The sequence below is a fragment of the Oryx dammah genome, unplaced genomic scaffold, assembly GCF_014754425.2.
Source record: "Oryx dammah isolate SB20612 unplaced genomic scaffold, SCBI_Odam_1.1 HiC_scaffold_14, whole genome shotgun sequence".
In the NCBI taxonomy this organism is placed as follows: domain Eukaryota; kingdom Metazoa; phylum Chordata; class Mammalia; order Artiodactyla; family Bovidae; genus Oryx; species Oryx dammah.
Window position 1 is genome coordinate 33,010,781 of NW_024070198.1, and position 21,830 is coordinate 33,032,610.

The window sequence follows — 21,830 nt, forward strand, 5'->3', positions numbered from 1 at the left end:
CTCCTAAACCAAGCCCCACGTTGGAGAGACAGAGAGGGGGATAAAGTCTGAGGTTAGGGAATGCTCCCTAGAAGGGATCAGGAAAGGAACTGCTGGTGACAAGGGGCATGCTAGCTCCCTGCAACATCCCACAGAGAGCCTTGGGTCACATCATCCCAGACAAGGCTCAGAAAAGTGGGAAGACCTCAGCATCCTAAATCTGCATTCCACTGGCACTGGTTGCCATTTAGGGCCAAAGATATCCCATGAGATGACCAGAAAATACAGCTCCAATTGCTGAAAACTTTTCAAAGTCATGAGGTCAGGTGGTCCAGGCTAAACCATTCGCCAGTGCAGTGGCCTTCAAATGTTTCTGCTCACATACCCCCCAAATAATGTAAAACTAAGACACACACCTCCTCATACGCTTTAAGGTAACATATAAATTTCTTGTCAAAATAGTTGCAAAGGATGTAATAGTATTTCTGTTTTCCCATCTCCCTTGAGTATTCAGGTTAAGTAGATTGCCTCTAAGTAAAAGAGAAACTGGACTCGTGTAATAGTCATTTCATAAGTCTTAGTAAAGCCTTTTGTTATACTTCCCAGAAATTATGAAAATGAAAAGGGTGTTGTTAAGACTAACATTTAAAAATCATCCCTTTTAGTGTATGGAGTCTAATTCTTTAGTAATTTAACCCATTAGAAAGGTTCGTGAACAAACTGTCCTGCAACATCTGGAATTTTTCAAACCCTTTATTTCCACAGTATTTTATTCTGATGTAATAGATTTAGTTGCTTGAAAGTCTTTTATTGATCACCTCATCATACATTTCTTTAACATATATATGTATGCATATGTACATATACATAAGTTTGAAGACATTTTTCCAGGTTTTATGAGTATTAAAAGAAATTTCTCCTGAACTAAGTTCTTGGTTTTTATTGACAGTTGATCAGAACAAATAAATGTTGATAAATTGTTCAGTTCAGTTCAGTCGCTCAGTTGTGTCCGACTCTTTGCAACCCCATGAATTGCAGCATGCCAGGCCTCCCTGTCCATCACCAGCTCCCGGAGTTCACTCAGACTCACGTCCATTGAGTCCGTGATGCCATCCAGCCATCTCATCCTTGGTCATCCCCTTCTCCTCCTGGCCCCAATCCCTCCCAGCATCAGAGTCTTTTCCAATGAGTCAACTCTTTGCATGAGGTGGCTAAAATACTGGAGTTTCAGCTTTAGCATCAGTCCTTCCAAAGAAATCCCAGGGTTGATTTCCTTCAGAATGGACTGGTTGGATCTCCTTGCAGTCCAAGGGACTCTCAAGAGTCTTCTCCAACACCACAGTTCAAAAGCATCAATTCTTCGGCGCTCAGCCTTCTTCCCAGTCCAACTCTCACATCCATACATGACCACTGGAAAAACCATAGCCTTGACTAGACAGACCTTAGTCGGCAAAGTAATGTCTCTGCTTTTGAATATGCTATCTAGGTTGGTCATAACTTCTCTTCCAAGGAGTAAGCGTCTTCTAATTTCATGGCTGCAGTCACCATCTGCAGTGATTTTGGAGCCCCCAAAAATAAACCCTGACACTGTTTCCACTGTTTCTCCATCTATTTCCCGTGGATAAATTGTTAGTGCTGTTAAATAATTTTTCATAGAAATAATGATCAAATATGGGAGGGGAGGGCATTTAAAAAGCTAGTTTGTGATTAAATGGGCAAATAATACCTTTTGCTAGAATAAGAAAGAGTTTAGTATCATCATTTTTTCCTGTTTTTCATTTTTAGAGATAGACGTGCTGAGAAACTGTGAATAAGTACTTGGGATGGCAGCAGTTTTGTTATAATGTCACTTAATTCTTTCAGTTCCTTCTGAGTTCTGTGCCAAAAATGACAGCTCAATTAGCTCTTTCTTCAGTTGTATTGAAAATAAGGAATTGGAAAGTATCTGACTTACAAAATAAATTGTTATTCAACCCTTGAGACCTTTAATTTTTTTTCAGTTTCTGGGAAGTACACCAAAAAGACTTGATCAAAACTCCTCAAATAACTAATAATTCAACCCGTTTCTTTTTTACTTAAAGGCAACTTGTTTACCCCAAAATGCTCCAATAGATATAAGATAATTAAAATCTCATTAATAAATATTTGTCAGTATCATTTTGGTGAGATGTTTTTACACTGGATGCTATTTATTTATTTTTGAAAACTGGTCCTTTCTCCTCGTGAACTACTCTCCTTCTCTATTCTCCACCTGAGTTGTTGACACTGTTCTTCAACAGTCACCCAAAACCGAATGGAAATCAGGAAGGAAGGAAAGGGCACAGAGCCCAGTGCTGGGCTTTATTTATTCACTTATTTGTGATTAAGTGTTTACTTTGCTCTCCCAGGACTCTAGCTCAGAAGTGAGAGAGTCTTTGGGAATTATCAGGGTGTTAAAATCCTTAAATGAGAGTCACCCCCTCTCATTTCATCTTATCATGTGTATTTTAAAATATTTTTTGGTATATAATTGGATCTAAACAGTCCACTGTGGCCCCAAACAGCCCTGTTTCTAATGCCATCCTTCACCCTGATCAGACTCTTGTATGAGTGTTAATGATGAGCCCCTGCCTCCTACTTCAGCACACCTCAGTGCGAGCCAGGGAGACACAGGGACACTGGCGTTTGGCCCTTTGTTAGATCATGTGTGTGGCAGTCTCTCTGATCATCTCTCTGTGTCATCTAAGATTCAGGGTAGGTGAGAAGTCCACCCTTTCCTTCTGTTGGCGAGATGGGAGTTTGTAAAGGGGAGGTGGTATTGTACTCAAGCAGACCAGGTTTAGGAAAAATACAAATGGAAACTGAGGATCTGGCAATTCATTCACTTAAAAATGTCTTGTCTGCATCCCTCGGAAAGTCTTCGAGTACTCTGGTTGGACACCACTGCCTAGAAGACCCATCATCTTGCCCAAAATAGGTGTGGTCTTTGATGCAGAGGTTTTTTACCCCCCTAAATTCTTTGGAAAGGTAAATAAGCCTGGATATTACCTATATTCTAGTCTACTATACCTTTTTTATGTATTAATTTCTCAGTCGTGGTCAGACTTTTTGCAACCCCATGGACTGTAGCCCACCAGACTCCTCTATCCATGGAGTTCTCCAGGCAAGAGTACTGGAGTGGGTAGCCATTCCCTTACTCCAGGGGACCTTATCTTTTTTATAGTGTGGCTGATATTAACATCAGCCTTCATATTATCAAAATAAACAGTAAGTACCCTTGCAAAATATTTAAATTAAATTCCATCTTCTGAACTGCTTATTTTAGTTGTATGAATTGCATCCATAATTGTTGACTTACTAAACAGTATTCAAGCTACATTAAATGTCAATTTAATGTTGTCTTCATCCGGGTTGTGAAATAGTAGTTGCTTATTTTCTCTGCCTTCACTCAGATCTGACCTGTACCCATATGTTAGATAATACACGAGCCACCTACCAAAGAGACAGTTAAAATTCAAGTAAAATGTGTGACTTTTCTCCCTTTTTTGGTTTGATTTTTGTTGTTGTTATTTAACTTTAATAGGATAGATGTTTCTTTCATCTAGTAAAGTATCTTTAAAATTAGCCACTTGAGATACCATTTTGGTCACTAGTTGATTATTTCATTTGTTGATTCATTTTTTAAAAACTTATTACTTATTTTTGGCTGTGCTGGGTTTCCACTGGGAGGTAGTTCTGGTTGCAGTGTGTGGGTTTCTCCTTGCAGTGGCCTCTCCTGTTGTGGAGCACAGACTCTACACACGTGGGCTTCAGGAGCTGTGGCACACGAGCTCTGTTACTCCACCACGTGTGGAATCATCCTGGACCAGGGATCGAACCAGTGTCCCCTGCATTGGCAGACAGATTCTTATCCGCTGAGCCACCAGGGAAGTCCCATTCAGTAGATATTTATGGAGTGACTGAGAGAACGTAAGTCCCTTGTAGCAAATCCCATAGTTGACTAGTGGCAGAGCCAGGATTTGAACCTCTACTCACCTGCCTCTCAAACCGAGCTCTCAACCACCACTCTCAGTTGCCACCTTTACGTGCCAGGTCCTGTGTTTGGCCCTGGGTTTGCATCCGGCAAGCAGACCAACATGATCAGTGTGGTCTCTGCCTCAGACACTCACACTCTGGTAGGGAAACCACACATGGAACCAGTAACTGAAGTGTGATGGTGTCAGGAGTGGGCAGAGCAGAGATGGGGGACGGGGAGATTGGCTGAGCCGGATTTTAGAAGGAGTTGTCTACAGGTCACAGAAAGGATCTGGAATTGGTTCTAAGGATGGGGAGGTCACCAAAGGGTTTAAGTCATAGAGGGACTTGATCGATGATACCTACAGAAACCCACAAGATCACCCAAGCTGCAGCACGGAGAGGGATGCTCTGAAGAGGGGTTTGTGAGGAGAGGAAGCAGGTTAGGAGTTCCCCAGGCAGAGTGGATGGTGTAGATGGAGCGGGACGGGGTCCTCCAGAGCTTCTGAGAGGTAGAAGTTGTCAAACTTTGACTGAATGGAAGGAGAAGCCAGAGAAGAGGTTGACAAGAGGATAGTGACACCTGGGTCCCAGGGAGTGTTGAAGGTGGCTCATGCCCACTGAGCCCTCCAGCTCGGCAAAGGGGTAAAGCCCTTTCTATTTCCAGTGTCACAGTGAGAGCACTGTGGCAGCACTTGCTGCCTTTCAGTGCTTCCCTGACCATGCCTGCTGCCTGTGGCTTTGCTGACCAAAACCTCGTGAGAAACTTGGATGGTGTCAGAGACCTCGTATATGATGGGGTGAAACTCCAAGTGTGATTAAGACAGGATACTCTAAAGCAAAGAGGAGTGTCCCTTATCACACCTGGCCTATGGACACCCACACTTACCCTCTGTGCTTTACGGATTCTGACTGGGGTTGTAATTCTATAGCTGTAAATCTAATTCTGACCTGAACACAGCCCTGGATACTGGTTGTTTCCTGAAAGTCTGGCAGGTGTGTGGCAGCCCCTCTGTGGTTCCCTCTGCAGAATGCGGGGAACTTTGCATCCCTCATGCCAGAGGCGTGGGTGCAGCCTGCGGTGTGGGAGTGTTGCTGCTGCTCTGGGTGCTCCCTGCAGCTGATGGCAGGCACCTTCCCTCCTGGCCCATCCCCAGCTCCCTTCTCTAGGTGTCAGAATTGCAGGAAGGTAAGGCAGTGGACTCGATGGACATGAGTTTGAGCAAGCTCCAGGAATTGGTGATGGACAGGGAAGTCTGGCGTTCTGCAGTCCATGGAGTCACAAAGAGTTGGGCACAACTGAGCAACTGAACCGAACTGAAGGCAGTGGAAGGAGCAGTAGCACCCCATCTGTCTCTAATTGAGGACCCTCACCCTCCACTGGAAACCCCAAGGACTCCGGGAAACAAAAAGACCTCTCTTTCTCCCCCAAATGTCTGATGGGATGGACGCAGTGACCTAGGTGGTCCCAGGCCTAGACTTGTCTTGGTTTTTTTGTCTCACTGCCACTAGATGGCATGACAGCATCGTTTTATTTCCATTTCATTGCGTTCATGCTCAGTCATGTCTGACTCTTTGCAACCCCATGGACTATAGCCTGCCAGGCTCCTCTGTCCATGGGATTTTCCAGGCAAGAGCACTGGAGTGGGTTGCCATTTCCTCCTCCAGGGGAAATCTTTCGGACCCAGGGATCGAACCCAGGCCTCTTGAACCATTGGGGAAGCCCATTTTCTTTTTTTTCTTTTTTTATTTGTTGGGGTTTTTTTTTTTTTTTTTATGGGGGGGAAGCCCATTTTATTGGGCCCTGAGTAAGTGAAGTCGCTCAGTTGTATCCGATTCTTTGTGGCCCCACGGACTGTAGCCTACCAGGGTCCTCCTACCAGGTTGCCATTTCTTTCTCCAGAGTAAACCAGACTGTTCCTTAATTCATATTTCTTAAAATGCAAAACTTTATTAAAATGTCTTTTACTTATCTGATTACTGAAGTATACTTGGAAAAGAACGAGAACCTCAAAGTAAAAATATTTAGAATGTAAAATTTAAATTAGTAAAATGCTTGGACTTAGTAACTATATTCCAAGAAATTTTTAAAATAAAAATAGAAAAAGTTCCATAAAAAAATTGTTTTAAATGAGTTAGAAGAAGTAAGTGCTGTGTGCCCTCTGTTCTGTACCTGTGAATCTAACCAACTGTGGATTGAAAATATTGGAAGTTCCAGAAAGTTTCAAAAAGCAAAATGGATTTGTAAAGTGCCAGCAACTATTTACACAGCATTTATATTGTTTTAACAATGGCACCCCACTCCAGTACTCTTGCCTGGAAAATCCCATGGATGGAGGAGCCTGGTAGGCTGCAGTCCATGGGGTCGCTAAGAGTCGGACACGACTGAGCGACTTCACTTTCATGCATTGGAGAAGGAAATGGCAACCCACTCCAGTGTTCTTGCCTGGAGAATCCCAGGAACGGGGGGAGCCTGATGGGCTGCCGTCTGTGGGGTCGCACAGAGTCGGACATGACTAAAGCGACTTAGCAGCAGCAGCAGCAGCAGCAGCAACAGGTATTATATAAGTAATCTAAGGATAATTTAAAGTATAAGGGAGGATATGCCTATATTATATGCACACAGTGCTAAGCCGCTCCAGTCATGTTGGACTCTTTGCAACCTCCTGGACTGTAGCCCATCAGGTTCCTCCGTCCATAGGATTCTCGAGGTAAGAATACTGGAGTGGGTTGCCATTCCCTTCTCCAGGGGATCTTCCCAACCAGGGATTGAATCTTCATTTCTTAGGTCTCTTGCTTTGGCAGGCAGGTTCTTTACCACTGTTGCCACCTGGGAAGCCCTATATGCAAATACTGCTGCTGCTAAGTCGCTTCAGTTGTGTCCGACTCTGTGCAACCCCATAGACGGCAGTCCACCAGGCTCCCCTGTCCCTGGGATTCTCCAAGCAAGAACACTGGAGTGGGTTGCCATTTCCTTCTCCAATGCATGAAAGTGAAAAGTGAAAGTGAAGACACTCAGTTGTGTCCGACTCTCAGCGACCCCATGGACTGCAGCCTACCAGGCTCCTCTGTCCATGGGATTTTCCAGGCAAGAGTACTGGAGTGGGTTGCCATTGCCTTCTCCGATATGCAAATACTACCCCGTTTTAAACACCGAACTTGAGCATCCAAGGATTTTGGTATCCTCAGGGGTTCCAGAACCAATAGCCCTCAGATACGAAGGGACAACTGTGTGTGTACCATCTATGTTCATTATGAGCCATCATTTTTGAATAAGACTTCATGTCATCTGAGCACTGGAAGAAGGATCTCTGTTGATATTAACAGTAACCCTAGATCCTAGCCCAGGTTACCCGCCATCCGTGTTAACGATGTGGTCCCTGCTCTGGATATAAACTCAAGTTCTTAATGAATATCTAGGCACAGCTGAAATAGCTAGTAACCGGGAAGAGCTGTTCACAGAATTGTAGAGTATTGGGAGCTGCATGAGGCTGGGAAAGGAAGGATGGGGGCAAGCTGGAGGAGGAGGGACTTGTCAGAGAATTGACAGTGGGTTATCAGGGGACTGGAAGAGCCTGCCTGGCGGGGAGTGGGGGGTGGGGCGCAAAGCCGCAGGGGAGTGATGGTCAGGCTAGGCCACACAGCACAGGTCTCAGTGGAGGCCCTTGAACAGGGTGCGTTTTGTCCCAGTGGCACCCCTGGAAGCCATGTCGGATACAAAACCAAGCCCTGCCCAGTAGCCTGGAAGATACCCCCTCCCGGCAACACTGTAGCTGAGAAATCAAAGACTCCTTTCCGAGCTCTGCTCAAGGTCACTATTAAAGGAAATTAAAAACGCAGAAAACAGATTGCACAGGCTCTCAAATTTCCCCGGGGCCTTGGTGGAGCCGGGGGTGTCCCTGCCAAGGGGTGTGTTTATCCTTCCAGTTCCTGAGTGAGGAGGGCAGGAGAAAAGGTTTGTTTTTGAAGCTTGATAAACTCCCTACTTTTGAGGCTCTGGCTCAGATCCCATGGGCTTTCCCCTCTGTGTCATCTCTGTGGTCCAACTTTTGTCCTTCCTGGAGTATGTTTCATAAATAGCACTTGGTTGTAATCCTTCTTTCTCCTGGGCTGCAGCTTGAGTTGCTCCACCAGTAAGTGTTATATGTAAACAGGTCCCTATTTTGTTTTAAAAAAGTGTTATTTGTGTGAAAGATCCAGGTGGCCTGCCTGGTTTGGAGGGGGGATGGGCGGATTGGAGAAAAGAAGGGACAAAGCAGACATTAACTCATTCCAGAGACTGTGTCCCTAATTAAGCAAAAGTCATTCAGTCATGCTCGTTGATTGAAAGAGACCAGGTCCAAGCGCCCTAAGAGAAAAGGAACTTTAAAATAAACCCAGGCAGTTTACGTTTTCAGTAAAGGTAGCCTTCAAATTCAGACCCTGGAATACTGGAGGCCTGTCTCCCAATTTTTTATATAAAGAGTAATCATGGTTTAATGATGTAGTTGAAGCAGTGATGGTGTTGCTTCAAATGACAGCTGTGCTGGTGTAGAGTTGGACAACTCAGGTTCAGATCCTGGCCCTTGGTTCCCACTCTAGTTGAGCGACTAGAGCAAATGTTTTGGCTTTCTTGAGCCTCAGTTTCCTCATCTGTGTGGTAGAAATATCAATACCATCCACTGGGTTGTTTGTGAGAATTAAAGGACCTGATGAGGGAGAAATCTTAGAACCGTAATTTCAAAGCAGAGAACTCCTTGAAAGGTAATTTATCCAGTTCCCCTTCTGTAATGATCAAAGAAAGTGAAGACCAGAGAGGTAAAGTCTGTTCACAGTCACCCAGCAAGACCAAGACCCAGGTCTAACTTGGGGTCATTACATCAAGTGCCATCCACAAGTGCAGTGGCATCGAGCTATTCAACCATATTAATCCACCAGCGGGGCGGTTTTTTTCTTCCACCCAAGTGGGTCAGCAAATTTAATTCTTCATTGAAACTGCTCCCTTTCTGCTTCACTTCAGCTGAGGGATGGTATACAGACAGCATTTCAACAGGGCTAGCGATGGGCTTTCTGATAAAGGGGGCCATGTGACCGTTTCAGGAGCAGCGAGCCACACCTCTGAAACATGATCAGGCAGTCTAAAACTTTAAAGCCGTAACTTCTACATGTATAGATGATTGCTCTTCTAGAAGAGAAATAACAAAGCTATAAAGTTAACAGAAAGAGTGAGGAAGGAGTTTGGGAGAGAATGGATACATGTATATGTATGGCCAAACCCCTTCGCTGTTCACCTGAATAGCGTTGTTCATTGGCTATACCCCAAGACAAAACAAGAGGTTTAAAAAAAAGTGAGAAAGGCAGGTAAATAGTAATAGAACTTTTCAAACACCGTTAGCACAGAAGCCCAGTAATAGAAAAGTGCTATGAGAATAAGACCCATTGTTTCTCAAGGGAACTTGTAGTCACAGTAAGAAATATGCATTATGGCCTTGCATGATCAAACCCCAGCTCACTGGTGCTTAGGGCTTTCTATCTGGCCTACAGCTGGTAAGATGACTCTGTAAACTCCACGGCTGAAAGTGGAAAAGGTAGATGAAGTGCTTGTAAGAGAATCAAAATGAAGTGTCTGAGCTGTTCTCAGTTCTGGAGCCTGCAGCCACAATACAGATACCATTGTGTCTCCCACTTTGTTCTAGGCTATTTAAAGAGAATTCAGTCCTTATTTCCCCTGAATGATTTTTTTTAAGTCATTTATCAGTTTTTATTGCCAGAGGTCTCTATTCTTTTTTTAAAGGAGGAAGTTGGAAATACTGAGGCTGATAATTCTTCTCCTTAGCCTGACTTTAAACTGACTTTGTTTCCCAATGTAAGTGTATTTTTGCAAACGTAGTTTCACAGAAGGAATGGAGCCAGTTTCCTCTCCTTCACAAACCTGAGGATGGCAAGTGATTAGGAGGTTTGCCCAGGAGAGCAGATGTTGTAACTCGACTTCATCAGCTTCACACCTGTCACTGACTGTGACCTTGAACCAGGAAATTGAGAACAGCACTGCTGAGCTGTTTGCTTAATAATGTGGGTTTTTCCGTGTTCGCCTCTTCCTCATTGCATCTGGAGGAGTGAAATGGGAAAAGGGTAGTCATTTCCTGAACCATTTGCTCTTTTCAGGACCCTTGAAAAGTGATTATGTGCCTTTTTTGAAAATTAAGGTGCTTGTGGTCTTTTGTTTTATTACTTATAGTACTATCTTGAGTATCTTGATAAGGAAAAAAATAACCGTAATGAATTTGAACTCTGATGGAACACACATTCACTTCCTACTTTCACTCACTCACATAAAATTTTCCGTCTTTTCGCAGTTCGTGTGTGTGCTGTTTTGCCACCTTTTTGTGCATTTGGCACTTCGGTGGGTTGCCTGCATCTGCGTGCTCATCACTTTAAATAGCTGTGTAGTATTTTATTCTCCCTATCCTCTGTCCCTTGCTCAGCCATTGCCTCATCGTTTCTAGTTTTTCACTCTTATAGATGGTGCTGCTGGCTGCATCTTCGTGGAAGTGTGTGGGTTTTCCCTTGGGACCCCAAGTTCCTAGAAAGTCACTTTTTCCTCTAGGGAGCCGTCCGGGAATGGGGAGGAGGCAGCCACGTGGAGCCTGGGCATTTCTGCCGGTCAGCAGAGAAGGGGGAGGCCAGTGTGATGTTCCCAGCCCCAGTGTGAATGGTCCTGTGGAAAAGTCCAGCGTGCAGTTCACTGCTGATTCAGTCACAGGCCTTCAGGGCCGGGCGGACTGTGCCAGTCTCCTGCCCCTGCTGAGCTCCGAGCATGTTGAGTTTTTATTATTTCAGGGAAGAAGGAAACTCGCTGCCGGTCATCGCAGGGCGAAGCGTAGTTCTGATGCAGAGGGGGGTGCTTTCGGATGGAGACATGAGGTACCACCTTCACTCTTTTCCTTCCTGTCGGTCTTATTCTGTGCCTTGGTGTGTCCCAACCTGGGGATGCCCTCTCCTTAAATCTTGAAACATGAATGAATCATCGCAAAAATATTTAGACAAAGCAGCTATGAAAACCAGAGCTCTGGTTCCGATTGAAGCAGCCCTAGGGAATTGTGTGCCTGGTGGTGTGTTTACTTTGGTGCTGATGAATGTCTGCAAACAGAGCTACTGGGAATCCTATTCATGGAGACACTTTAGAAAATAAATAGGAGCGGGTTTGGGTGCTTATATATTCCCTTCCAAATATAGAAAGGTATAATTCACATTTTGAGCAGCCTAGGGGATCTGTAAGAAGATAAAACCTGTATTTATTCACTCCGGTGATGGGGAAAATAATACTTGTGCCGAGTGTATTATAAAAATTTATTGTGTGCCTTCTGAGGTTTTTTACTTCTTTGTAAAGTAGGCACAGTATTTTTATCCTATAATGTTTTCTGGTACGAGTGACTGTGGATTCTTCAAGGAAATCTTTTTGTATAAATAACCATCGGAGCTTGGTTGTAATTCTTTGCCTCTTGATGTTGCTGAAATGACTGAGTTGGCTGTGTACTGTGAAATTTGAGGTTCTGAAAAATGGCTCTCAATCTAAGAGGTTAGAATTATCTAGTTCCTTCCTGATAATCAGTGCTGGCATTAGCTGTGTTCCTCGCAGAGATTTGAGCTTACCAGAATGCATCTGGAAGTTGAAGACAGTGGTCCTTCCCCATATGAGCGAGGAACCACCACAGCAGGCAGCATGAAGGATGGTGAGGAAGCACCATAGTCAGCCAGCCTGCTTCTGTAAACTAGCTGCTCATCGTATCTGAGTGCGCACTTGAACGCACTTCCTAAGTCAGTCCTTCTGCGAGGCCTTCTTGGCTCTTGTGATCTTGCTTGTCTGGCCCCAATTAAGCATGGTGATTTTGTGGTCAGATTTGGGTTTTTTTTTTTTTAAATCTGCAGCCAGTTGTGTAACACATGAGCTTTTAAGAGGATTTTGGAACTTTTAATTCAATGGTTTATCAGAGCCTTGCACTTAACTGCAGGGTTCAAAACCAGAATCCGGTGTTTCTCCTCAGCGCAGTAATCTTGGCAGTGTGTTCAGAATGTAGAAAGGTCAAGTTAGAGACTAAGTTTATCAGCACAAAATCAGCAAAGGGAGGGGACAGAATGGGGCCTGGGGAGGGTAGAAGGGGAAGGCATAGAATCTGGCTTTAAAAGTACCCTGGCTGGTCTTTATTTGTTAGATCCTTTCATACCTCTCATTTGTACTTTGTAGAACAAATGTGGGTAATGATTATTAACAGACTTCATTAAAGCATTAAAACACTATTTAAAAATACTAATGGAACAACAAGGCCCTACTGTAGAGCATAGGGGACTGTATTCTTCCATAATGGAAGAACATATGAAAAAAAGAATATATATATATTTAGATATGTGTATCTGAATCACTTTGCTGCACAACATTGTAAATCAACTATAGTTCAAAAAAATAAATTTAAAAAATATATCAATGATCCTTGTTCCTGGTGACTTGGGGGATATCTGAAGTAGTTCCTCCACCATTTATGCCATTTGTCAGATTCAGGAGAAGGGTTGGTTTCCATTGATTTGTACTGGAACAAAGTGCAAGTGTCCACCTCTTGGGGTCTGTGTAGTAGCTGTTTTCACATGTGGTAGCATCTCCTGCAGAAAAGCTAAATAAACCTGAGAAGACAAGAACAGCCACTTTAGAAAATCTTATCTTCAGGGGAGGATAGTCAGCTGAAGAAGTTTTTAATCTGGATCCTTGAAAGCTTCTTATCACCCTATTTGTTCCCTCCCCGGCCCCCCACCTTTCAAGAACCTGCTGAGGTGTGGACCAGACCACCTTCATCTCTGTGCACTTGGCTGATGGATTAGTACAATCTCTTTGGAGCTTTTGAAGGTCTTATGATTCTGTCCCACAGCAGTTGTTTATCTAACAATCTGCTTGGGTCCGGCCATTGATCTCCAGACAGTAATTTTATGAGCTGCTAACGCTGGGATGGCAGAGCTGCCCTCCCCACACTGTGCTGATATGAGTTATGAGGCCACCAAGGCAGTGCTGGAGACTCGCTCAAACGTTGTGCAAACACGGGCACATCAGGATGGCCTTGCTTGCACAGAGGCGTTTCCTGGAAGTGTCTCAGTTGTTGCTGTTTATTTCGGTTTAATGTTCAGCTCAGCTGTCACCTCTGTCACCTTGCAGATTTCACGGAGAGCCATAAATCCCACACGTGAACCCAAATATAGCCATGCTGCTGGCCCAGGGTGCCTTCCACAAGGCGGTGCTCCCCCGAGGCATATCTCCTGTGACCTTCTGGCCCAGAGCTAAGGGGCCCAAAGGCTGCAGCCCTGTGAAGAGTGGCATTTGATAGGGTGGACGAGCTGGTGCTTCCTACCTTGTTTAGGAGGGAGAGGCACTGGTCTACCCCCCAGGACTGGGACCTCTGCTTCCACTGGCTCTGGAAGTAACCAAGAGGCTTAAAGCAAGAGCAGAGACAGGAGTGAAAGGTCAAGGTCAAAAGAGTCCAGACTAGTGCTGAGGCCCTCAGGCTTCAGAGGGTGTGAGTGTCTCCAAGAAAACACCCAGGCCTGGGGATCAGAGCCTGGATTTAGGGCGAAGCCTGGGAATCTGTTTTAACAGAGAAACCCTGGAATAAGGTGTTAGACCACAGAATAAACTTGGGCACTGCCACTGTCTAACTTTGTGATCTTGGACAAGTTAATGCAATCTCTTCTATGAGTTATGGGGTTAATGCCTCATAGAGTTATTGTAAAGATTACATGAGATATAATATGTAAAGCAGCAAGTGTTCAAAAAGTGGTACTTAGTAGAACTACATTTATTATTGTTGTTACTATTGACACATAGAGGAAGAAGTTTAAAAAGTTAGGGAAAGAGGTGAAATTGCAGTAGAAAACAGAAAAATGGGGTATTCAGGGACATCTCTCAACAATTGCACAAAAAAAGTATGAATCCAAAAATTTCAAAAAAGTGATGTTCAAAACAGACCCAATCTTGAAATTCATTTGCAGCAAGTGTTTTTAACTAGTAAATAATAACTTTTAAAAATCTTTGAATAGGTAACTTATTCATAGATACAAAAAGAGATATACAGTCAAAATTCTTCCTCCTTCCTACTATCCTACCCTTGGCCTCTAGAACACAGCTAATCACTTCTGATGCTACTTAATACATAACATGGACTTCCCAGGTGTCACTAGTGGTAAAGAGCCCACCTGGCATTGCAGGAGATGGAGAGGTAAGACTCAGTTTGGATCCCTGGATCGGGAAGATCCCCTGGAGGAGGGCGTGGCAACCGACTCCGTACTTCTGCTTGGAGAATCCCATGGACCAGAGGAGCCTGGCAGGCTATGGTCCATAGGGTCGCAGAGAGTCAGATATGACTAAAGAGACTTGACAGGCATACATGTGATAAATAACATGAGTAATAATAATGACATTTATTTACAGCTTGCTGCTGCTGCTAAGTCGCTTCAGTCGTGTCCAACTCTGTGCGACTCCATAGACGGCAGCCCATCAGGCTCCCCCGTCCCTGGGATTCTCCAGGCAAGAACATTGGAGTGGGTTGCCATTTCCTTCTCCAATGCAGGAAAGTGAAAGTGAAGTCGCTCAGTCATGTCTGACTCTCAGCAACCCCACAGACTGCAGCCTACCAGGTTCCTCCATCCATGGGATTTTCCAGGCAAGAGCAGGGGTGGAGTCGGGTGCCATACATGCCAAACACAGTTCTAAGTGCTTTGTGGGTATTAACTTGTTTACTAGCTTTGGGGCAGAGGCTGTTATTGTTGTTTTGACAAATAAGGAAACTGAAGCACAGAGAGGTTAGGTAAAGTAACTTGCCCACGATCATTCAGCAATGTGCTGGAGCAGGGTTTCCAACCCAAGCAGTCCAGTCCCAGAATCTGTGGATTTATCCTGTGTATCATCCTGCAGGAGTCTCTTTATGCAAATCCAAGCGAGATACTAATTTTTCCTGACAGGTAGCACAGCATTCTCACTGTTCTACTGCTTTGTTTTGCTCTTCCCTTAACGGTACTTATTGGAAATCATGCCACAGCAAGACAGAGAGAGCCTCCCTATTCTTTTTTAACAATACTGTTTGATTTGGATTCAAGACCCTCTCTTTTAGAGTCCATCCAGGAAGTAGAGACCAAATTGGATCTTGATACTTGCCCTGCTGGTTATTATAAGAGGGAGTGGCTAATTGAATAAACTTAGGTCTGCCAGCCAGGTCTTTTCAAGGAGACTTGCTATTATTAAGTTTCAAAATTGGAAATGGGAACAGTGGAGGGGAAAAAAAATGAAAGAGAACTTGTCCAAAAGTATTTCCAAACAATGTTAGGTGTCAGACACAAAAGAAAGACTTAAGCACAATGATTGTCCTGTGTCCTGCGGAATCAGCGACTGGGGCTTCCTAACATAAGCCCCTCTCAGGAGTCAGTCCCCTTCCTACGTGTGAGGCTGTGTTCAATTCATGTCTCTGCCACAGCCTGGCAGCAGTAACTGGCAGAGTGGGAGAGATGGCACAAGAAGGACAATGGGGTGGAAGGGAGCTAGATAATCCCCAGGAAGAGGGAGCCTGAAGCCTCACAACTAGTAGGTGGTAGACTCTAGCCTCTTGGACTCTTTCATGCAGAATATATCCATAGGCAACAGTCTTTAGTCCACTTGGGTTTTGTGTTTTAGTTTTTTGGTTTTTGCTTTTTGTTGCTTTTGGCTGGGCTGGGTCTTCATTGCTATATGAAGACTTTCTCTGATTGAGTCAAGTGAGGGCTTCTCTCTAGTTGCAGGGCAAGGGCTTCTCATTGCATGGCTTCTCTTGCTGCAGAGCACAGGCTCTAGGTGTGTAGGCTCAGTAGTCATGGCACACGGGCTTAGTTTCTCCTAGGAGGCATGTGAAATCTTCCCCAAGGAGGGATCAAACCCATGTCCTTTCCATTGGCAGGCGGAGTCTTAACCACTGGACCACCAGGAAAGTCCAGTCCAATTGGTTTCTCCCTGGCTTTTTTCCCCTGGTGACTTCTCAATGATCGTTTCTTCCTCTTACTTGTCTTTTGTTACATAGTCTAATCGTGAGGGTTTGCTTCCCCAGACTTAAGCTACAGGTGGAGTTTTCTCAAAGCCTGTGCCTCTTAGCGGGACTTCCCTGGTGCCTCTTGGCAAGATGAACTCGATGGGAGTGAGTTGATAATCAGTCTTTGATACACATCTTTGGTAGAGAAAGACCTGGGTTTCACAATAGGTTTTTTAACAAAAACCTGTTTGGGTTAGGAGGAAAATGAATAGGGACTGACTCAAATCCAGAAGGAGGAAGCAGATCTGAAGTTCATTTTGAAAATGAGATTTCAGTTTAGGGGAAGAATGTTGTTGTTCTTGTTCAGTCCCTAAGTTGTGTGTGACTCTTTGTGACCCCATGAACTGCAACACTGCCTGTCCCTCACTGTCTCCTGGAGTTTGCCCAGGTTCATGTCATTGAATCAGTGATGCTATCCAATCATTTCTTCCTCTGCTGCCCTCTTCTCCTTTTGCCTTCCATCTTTCCCAGCATCAGGGTCTTTTCCAATGAGTCAGCTGTTTCCATCAGGTGGCCAGATTATTGGAGCTTCAGCCTTAGCATCGGTCCTTCCAATGAGTATTCAGGGTTATTTCCTTTAGGATTGACTGGTTTGATCTCCTTGCAGTCCAAGGGACTCTCCAACTCCAAGAGTCTTCTCTGGCCACACAATTGGAAAGCAGCAATTCTTTGGTGCTCAGCCTTCTTTTTGGGGAAAGAGTAAGAAAGGGAAGTTGTCCTTACCTCCCTTAAGAGATTTAATTGGGATGAGAATCATATTTCATATTCATTTTTAAGGTACTTTTTAGAACCATGGAAAGTATTTTCTTTAAAGTGTGTATCTTTACATGCATACTTTTGTGTTCCTATTTTTAAAGCAGTTTATTTCCCAAATTCTGTTCTGAGAGAAACTGAGTCCTTTTCTTTATGTAACTTATAGCTGAGCCTGTTTTTCTTTTTTTCTCTTTGGCTGTGCTGTGGCTTACAGGATCTCAGTTCTCTGACCAGGGATCAAACCCCTCACCCTCAGCATGGATAGTGCAGAGTCCTAACCACTGGATGGCCAGGGAATCCCCAGAGCCTGTTTTCCTTATAAAAGATTCTTGCTAGTGTAGTTTTACTTATCACCCCTGAGGTTGGGTTAATGGCAGCCTAAAGATATCACAGCTTGATTATTATTTGGATATCATTGTACAGATTGCTTGAAAATAATCTATATTTTAGAAAACAAAAGTAAAATTTTATCTCTTAAAGGGCTTAAACTTGACCTCCAGCCTGTCAGACTTAATGCTTCTCTTGTTAGGGTCTTTGTTGTTTAGCCGCTAGGTTGTGTCCAACTCTTTTGCAACCCCATGGACTGTGGCCATAAGTTAGCTAAAGACCTGTCAGGAGTCAGTGAGAAAATGCAGATTCGAGAATTTTATCAAGATAGCAGCCCATGAGAAATACTGACAGACGCTAATTATTGTTATTATTACATGTAAAATGGGTGTGATTATATCCCATCCTTCTACCTCAGAGGTGTCAGTTGAAGACCAGAGAGTCTGTAAATGTGTGAAATATGGTGTAGATATTTTAACTTGCACAGAGAACACCATCCATGGAGGTCACTGACACAGTGGCAATAAGGAAACCAGTTCTGCTCCTCCCCAAATGGGGTGTCCTTGACCAGTACAGAAACACATTTGCTGACACTCATCTCTGAGCTTTTATGGAGGCTTTAGAGTGGGAGAAGACGCCACAGGAAGACCTGCTGTCACCGAAACTCCCCACTGTTTTGTGACAGTCACAGAGGCCCCAGGGAATTCAAGAGAGGAAGCCGATGCTCTGTGAAAGCAGAGACTCACCGACCCAGGGCACACGGGATAATGCAGACCTCTGTCTGACCCCAAGTCCAGGGCTCTTTTGTACTGCCTCTCTAGGGGAAATTGTTTAATCACTCAGTCGGGTCCGACTCTTTGCGACCCTATGGACTGTAGCCCACCAGGCTCCTCTGTTCATGGGATTCTCCAGGCAAGAATACTGGATTGGGTTACCATTTCCTTCTCCAGGGAATCTTCCCGACCGAGGTATTGAAGCCATGTCTCCCTCATTGAAGACGGATTCTTTACCACTGAGCCACCAGGGAACCCTGGGGGAAGTAGGATGAAGGAAGATTACTGTCACCCCTGTAAACACAGGAAACAAAGGAGAGGGGGAGTCTTTAGAAGGTAGGAGACCAGACCGAGGACATTTCTCTTTTAGAAATAAAATGATACAACAGAAGAAATTTGACCTTATAAAAGTAGAAGATAAAGTCACGTTGAAGCTGAAAACAGTGATAAGGAATCTGAATGTTGAACTTACAAAACTCATCTGTAATGTAGGCCAAAGTAGGAGGGGAAAGGCCACCTCCTTTCAGATTCTGATAAACTCAAGTAACATTGAGTGAAGATTCAGAGTAAATGACCCTTGGACCAGGGAACAAACTCAGCTTTCACTTTACTTATCCCAACTTAAAAAAAAAAAAATTTGTTTTAATATGAACCATTTTTAAAGTCTTTATTGAATTTGCTACAGCGTTGCTTCTGTTTTGTTTTGGGTTTTGGCTGCAAGGCATGTGGGAGCTTAGATCTCTGACCAGGAATCGAAACCTCATCCCCTGCATTAAAGTCTTAACCACTTAACCACCAAAGAAGCTCCTTCTTCCAACTTTTGATCAAAGTTTTGGGAGGATGGTAGACACATCACTCTAACAAATACTCAAGGGCATAGGGCTCTGGAACTCTGACATGAAGGAGACCTGGGATGGTCCCACTCTGCCGATATCTAGCTGGGTGACCTTGAACAACTCCCTGCCTTTCTGTGGACCTCAGTTTCCAGATCTGCCAAAGGAGCAAACAAAACCTGTTTCATTCATTCATATGACACTTTTTTAATCCTGATTGTCTCAACTAAAACTTTTCTTGCAGTATTTAGTAGAAGTGGCAAGAGTGGATGTATTTGACTTTTTCCTGATCTCAAATGGGCAGCATTCAGCCTTTTAGTTAACTATCAAGTCAGAAAAAACAGGAATTTTGAAACTTGAGAATTGTGCTGCGGGAAGCAGATTCACAGAAAGCTCTGAGAACTGCTCTACCTGTTAGAAGTCAAAGGCAAAATTAAATACATTTTTGAGACATAGGATCATACATCGAAATTGCATACTGGGGATTTTGGTGGTCCAGTGGTGAAGAATTCACCTTGTGATTCAGAGGACACGAGTTCAATCCCTAGTCGAGAAACTAAAGTCCCATATGCCGTGGAGCACCTAAGCCCTTACCCTACAACTACTGAGCCTTCGTGCCTCAACAAAGATTCCACATGCCACAACTAAGACCCAAAGCAGCCAAATAAGTAACTTAATTTTGTAAAACAATGACATACTGGTATTTCACATGAAGTTCACCAAAGACACATAGTCCAGGTTCAGTTCAGTTCAGTTCAGTTCAGTTCAGTTCAGTTGCTCAGTCGTGTCTGACTTTTTGCGACCCCATGAATTGCAGCACGCCAGGCCTCCCTGTCCATCACCAACTCCCGGAGTTCACTCAAACTCACGTCCATCGAGTTGGTGATGCCATCCAGCCATCTCATCCTCTGTTGTCCCCTTCTCCTCCTGCCCCCAATCCCTCTCAGCATCAGAGTCTTTTCCAATGAGTCAACTGTTCGCATGAGGTGGCCAAAGTACTGGAGTTTCAGCTTCAGCATCAGTCCTTCCAAAGAACATCCAGGACTGATCTCCTTTAGAACGGACTGGTTGGATCTCCTTGCAGTCCAAGGGACTCTCAAGAGTCTTCTCCAACACCACAGTTCAAAAGCATCAGTTCTTCGGCACTCAGCTTTCTTCACAGTCCAACTCTCCCCTCCATACATGACCACTGGAAAAACCATAGCCTTGACTAGATGGACCTTTGTTGGCAAAGTAATGTCTCTGCTTTTTAATATGCTGTCTAGGTTGATCATAACTTTCCTTCCAAGGAGTAAGCGTTTTTTAATTTCATGGCTGCAGTCACCATCTGCAGTGATTTTGGAGCCCCCCAAAATAAAGTCTGACACTGTTTCCACTGTTTCCCCATCTATTTCCCATGAAGTGATGGGACCAGATACCATGATCTTCATTTTCTGAATGTTGAGCTTTAAGCCAACTTTTTCACTCTCCTCTTTCACTCTCATCAGAGGCTTTTAAGTTCCTCTTCACTTTCTGCCATAAGGGTGGTATCATCTGCATATCTGAGGTTATTGATATTTCTCCCGGCAATCTTGATTCCAGCTTATGCTTCATTCAGCCTGGCATTTCTCATGATGTACTCTGCATATAAGTTAAATAAGCAAGGTGACAAAATACAGCCTTGATGTACTCCTTTCCTGATTTGGAACCAGTCTGTTGTTCCATGTCCAGTTCTAACTGTTGCTTCTTGACCTGCATAGAGATTTCTTAGGAGGCAGGTAAGGTGGTCTGGTATTCCCATCTCTTTAAGAGTTTTCCAGTTTGTTGTGATCCACAGAGTCAAAGACTTTAATGTAGTCAATAAAGCAGAGGTAGATGTTTTTCTGGAACTCTTTGGCTTTTTCGATGATCCAGAGGATGTTGGCAATTTGATCTCTGGTTCCTCTGCCTTTTCTAAATCCAGCTTGAACATCTGGAAGTTCACAGTTCACATACTGTTGAAGCCTGGCTTGGAGAATTTTGAACATTACTTTGCTAGCGTGTGAAATGAGTGCAATTGTGCAATAGTTTGAGCATTCTTTGGCACTGCCTTTCTTTGGGATTGGAATGAAAACTGACCTTTTCCAGGTGGTCACTGCTGAGTTTTCCAGATTTGTTGGCATATTGAGTGCAGCACTTTCACAGCATCATCTTTTAGGATTTGAAATAACTCAATTGGAATTCCATTACCTCCAGCTTTGTTCGTAGTGATGCTTCCTAAGGCCCATTTGACTTCTCATCCTAGGGTGTCTGGTTCTAGGTGAGTGGTCACACCATTGTGGTTATCTGGTTCATGAAGATCTTTTTTGTACAGTTCTTCCGTGTATTCTTGCCACCTCACCTTAATGTCTTCTGCTTCTGTTAAGTTCATACCATTTCTATCCTTTATTGTGCCCATCTTTGCATGAAATGTTCCCTTAGTAGCTCTAATTTTCTTGAGGAGATCTCTAGTCTTTCCCACTCTATTGTTTTCCTCTATTTCTTTGCACTGATCACTGAGAAAGGCTTTCTTATCTCTCCTTGCTCTTCTTTGGAATTCTGCATTCAAATGGGTGTATCTTTCCTTGACTCCTTTGCCTTTCACTTCTCTTCTTTTCTCAGCTATTTGTAAGGCCTCTTCAGACAACCATTTTGCCTTTTTGCATTTCTTTTTCTTGGGGATGGTCTTGATCACTGCCTCCTGTACAGAGTCACAAACTTCTATCCATAGTTCTTCTGGCACTCTGTCTATCAGATCTAATTCTTTGAATCTATTTCTCACTTCCACTGTATAATCATAAGGGATTTGATTTAGATCATACCTGAATGCTCTAGTGGTTTTCCTTACTTTATTCAGTTTAAGTCTGAATTTGGCAATAAGGAGTTCATGATCAGAGCCACAGTCGGCTCCCAGACTTGTTTTTGCTGACTATATAGAGCTTCTCCATCTTTGGCTGCAAAGAATATAATCAATCTGATTTCTTTATTGACCACCTGGTGATGTCCATGTGTAGAATCTTCTCTTGTGTTGTTGGAAGAGGGTGTTTGCTATGACCAGCGTGTTCTCTTGGCAAAACTGTATTAGCTTTTGCCCTGCTTCATTC

At 43.9% G+C, this 21,830-nt stretch overlaps 1 protein-coding gene across 5 annotated transcripts in view; it reads left to right on the forward strand.

Annotated features, from left to right (window-relative positions):
• The window catches only part of CASP7 (caspase 7), a 42,540-nt gene that overhangs the window by 8,903 nt on the left and 11,807 nt on the right, over positions 1-21,830 (forward strand). For 3 of the 5 annotated variants that reach the window (XM_040255027.1, XM_040255026.1, XM_040255028.1), the window contains one exon: positions 10,792-10,875. The exons of the other annotated variants lie outside the window; for them this stretch is intronic. In XM_040255027.1, the coding sequence (XP_040110961.1) occupies positions 10,792-10,875 (84 nt within the window). The remainder of the gene's footprint in view (positions 1-10,791; positions 10,876-21,830) is intronic. 5 annotated transcript variants of the gene reach the window in all.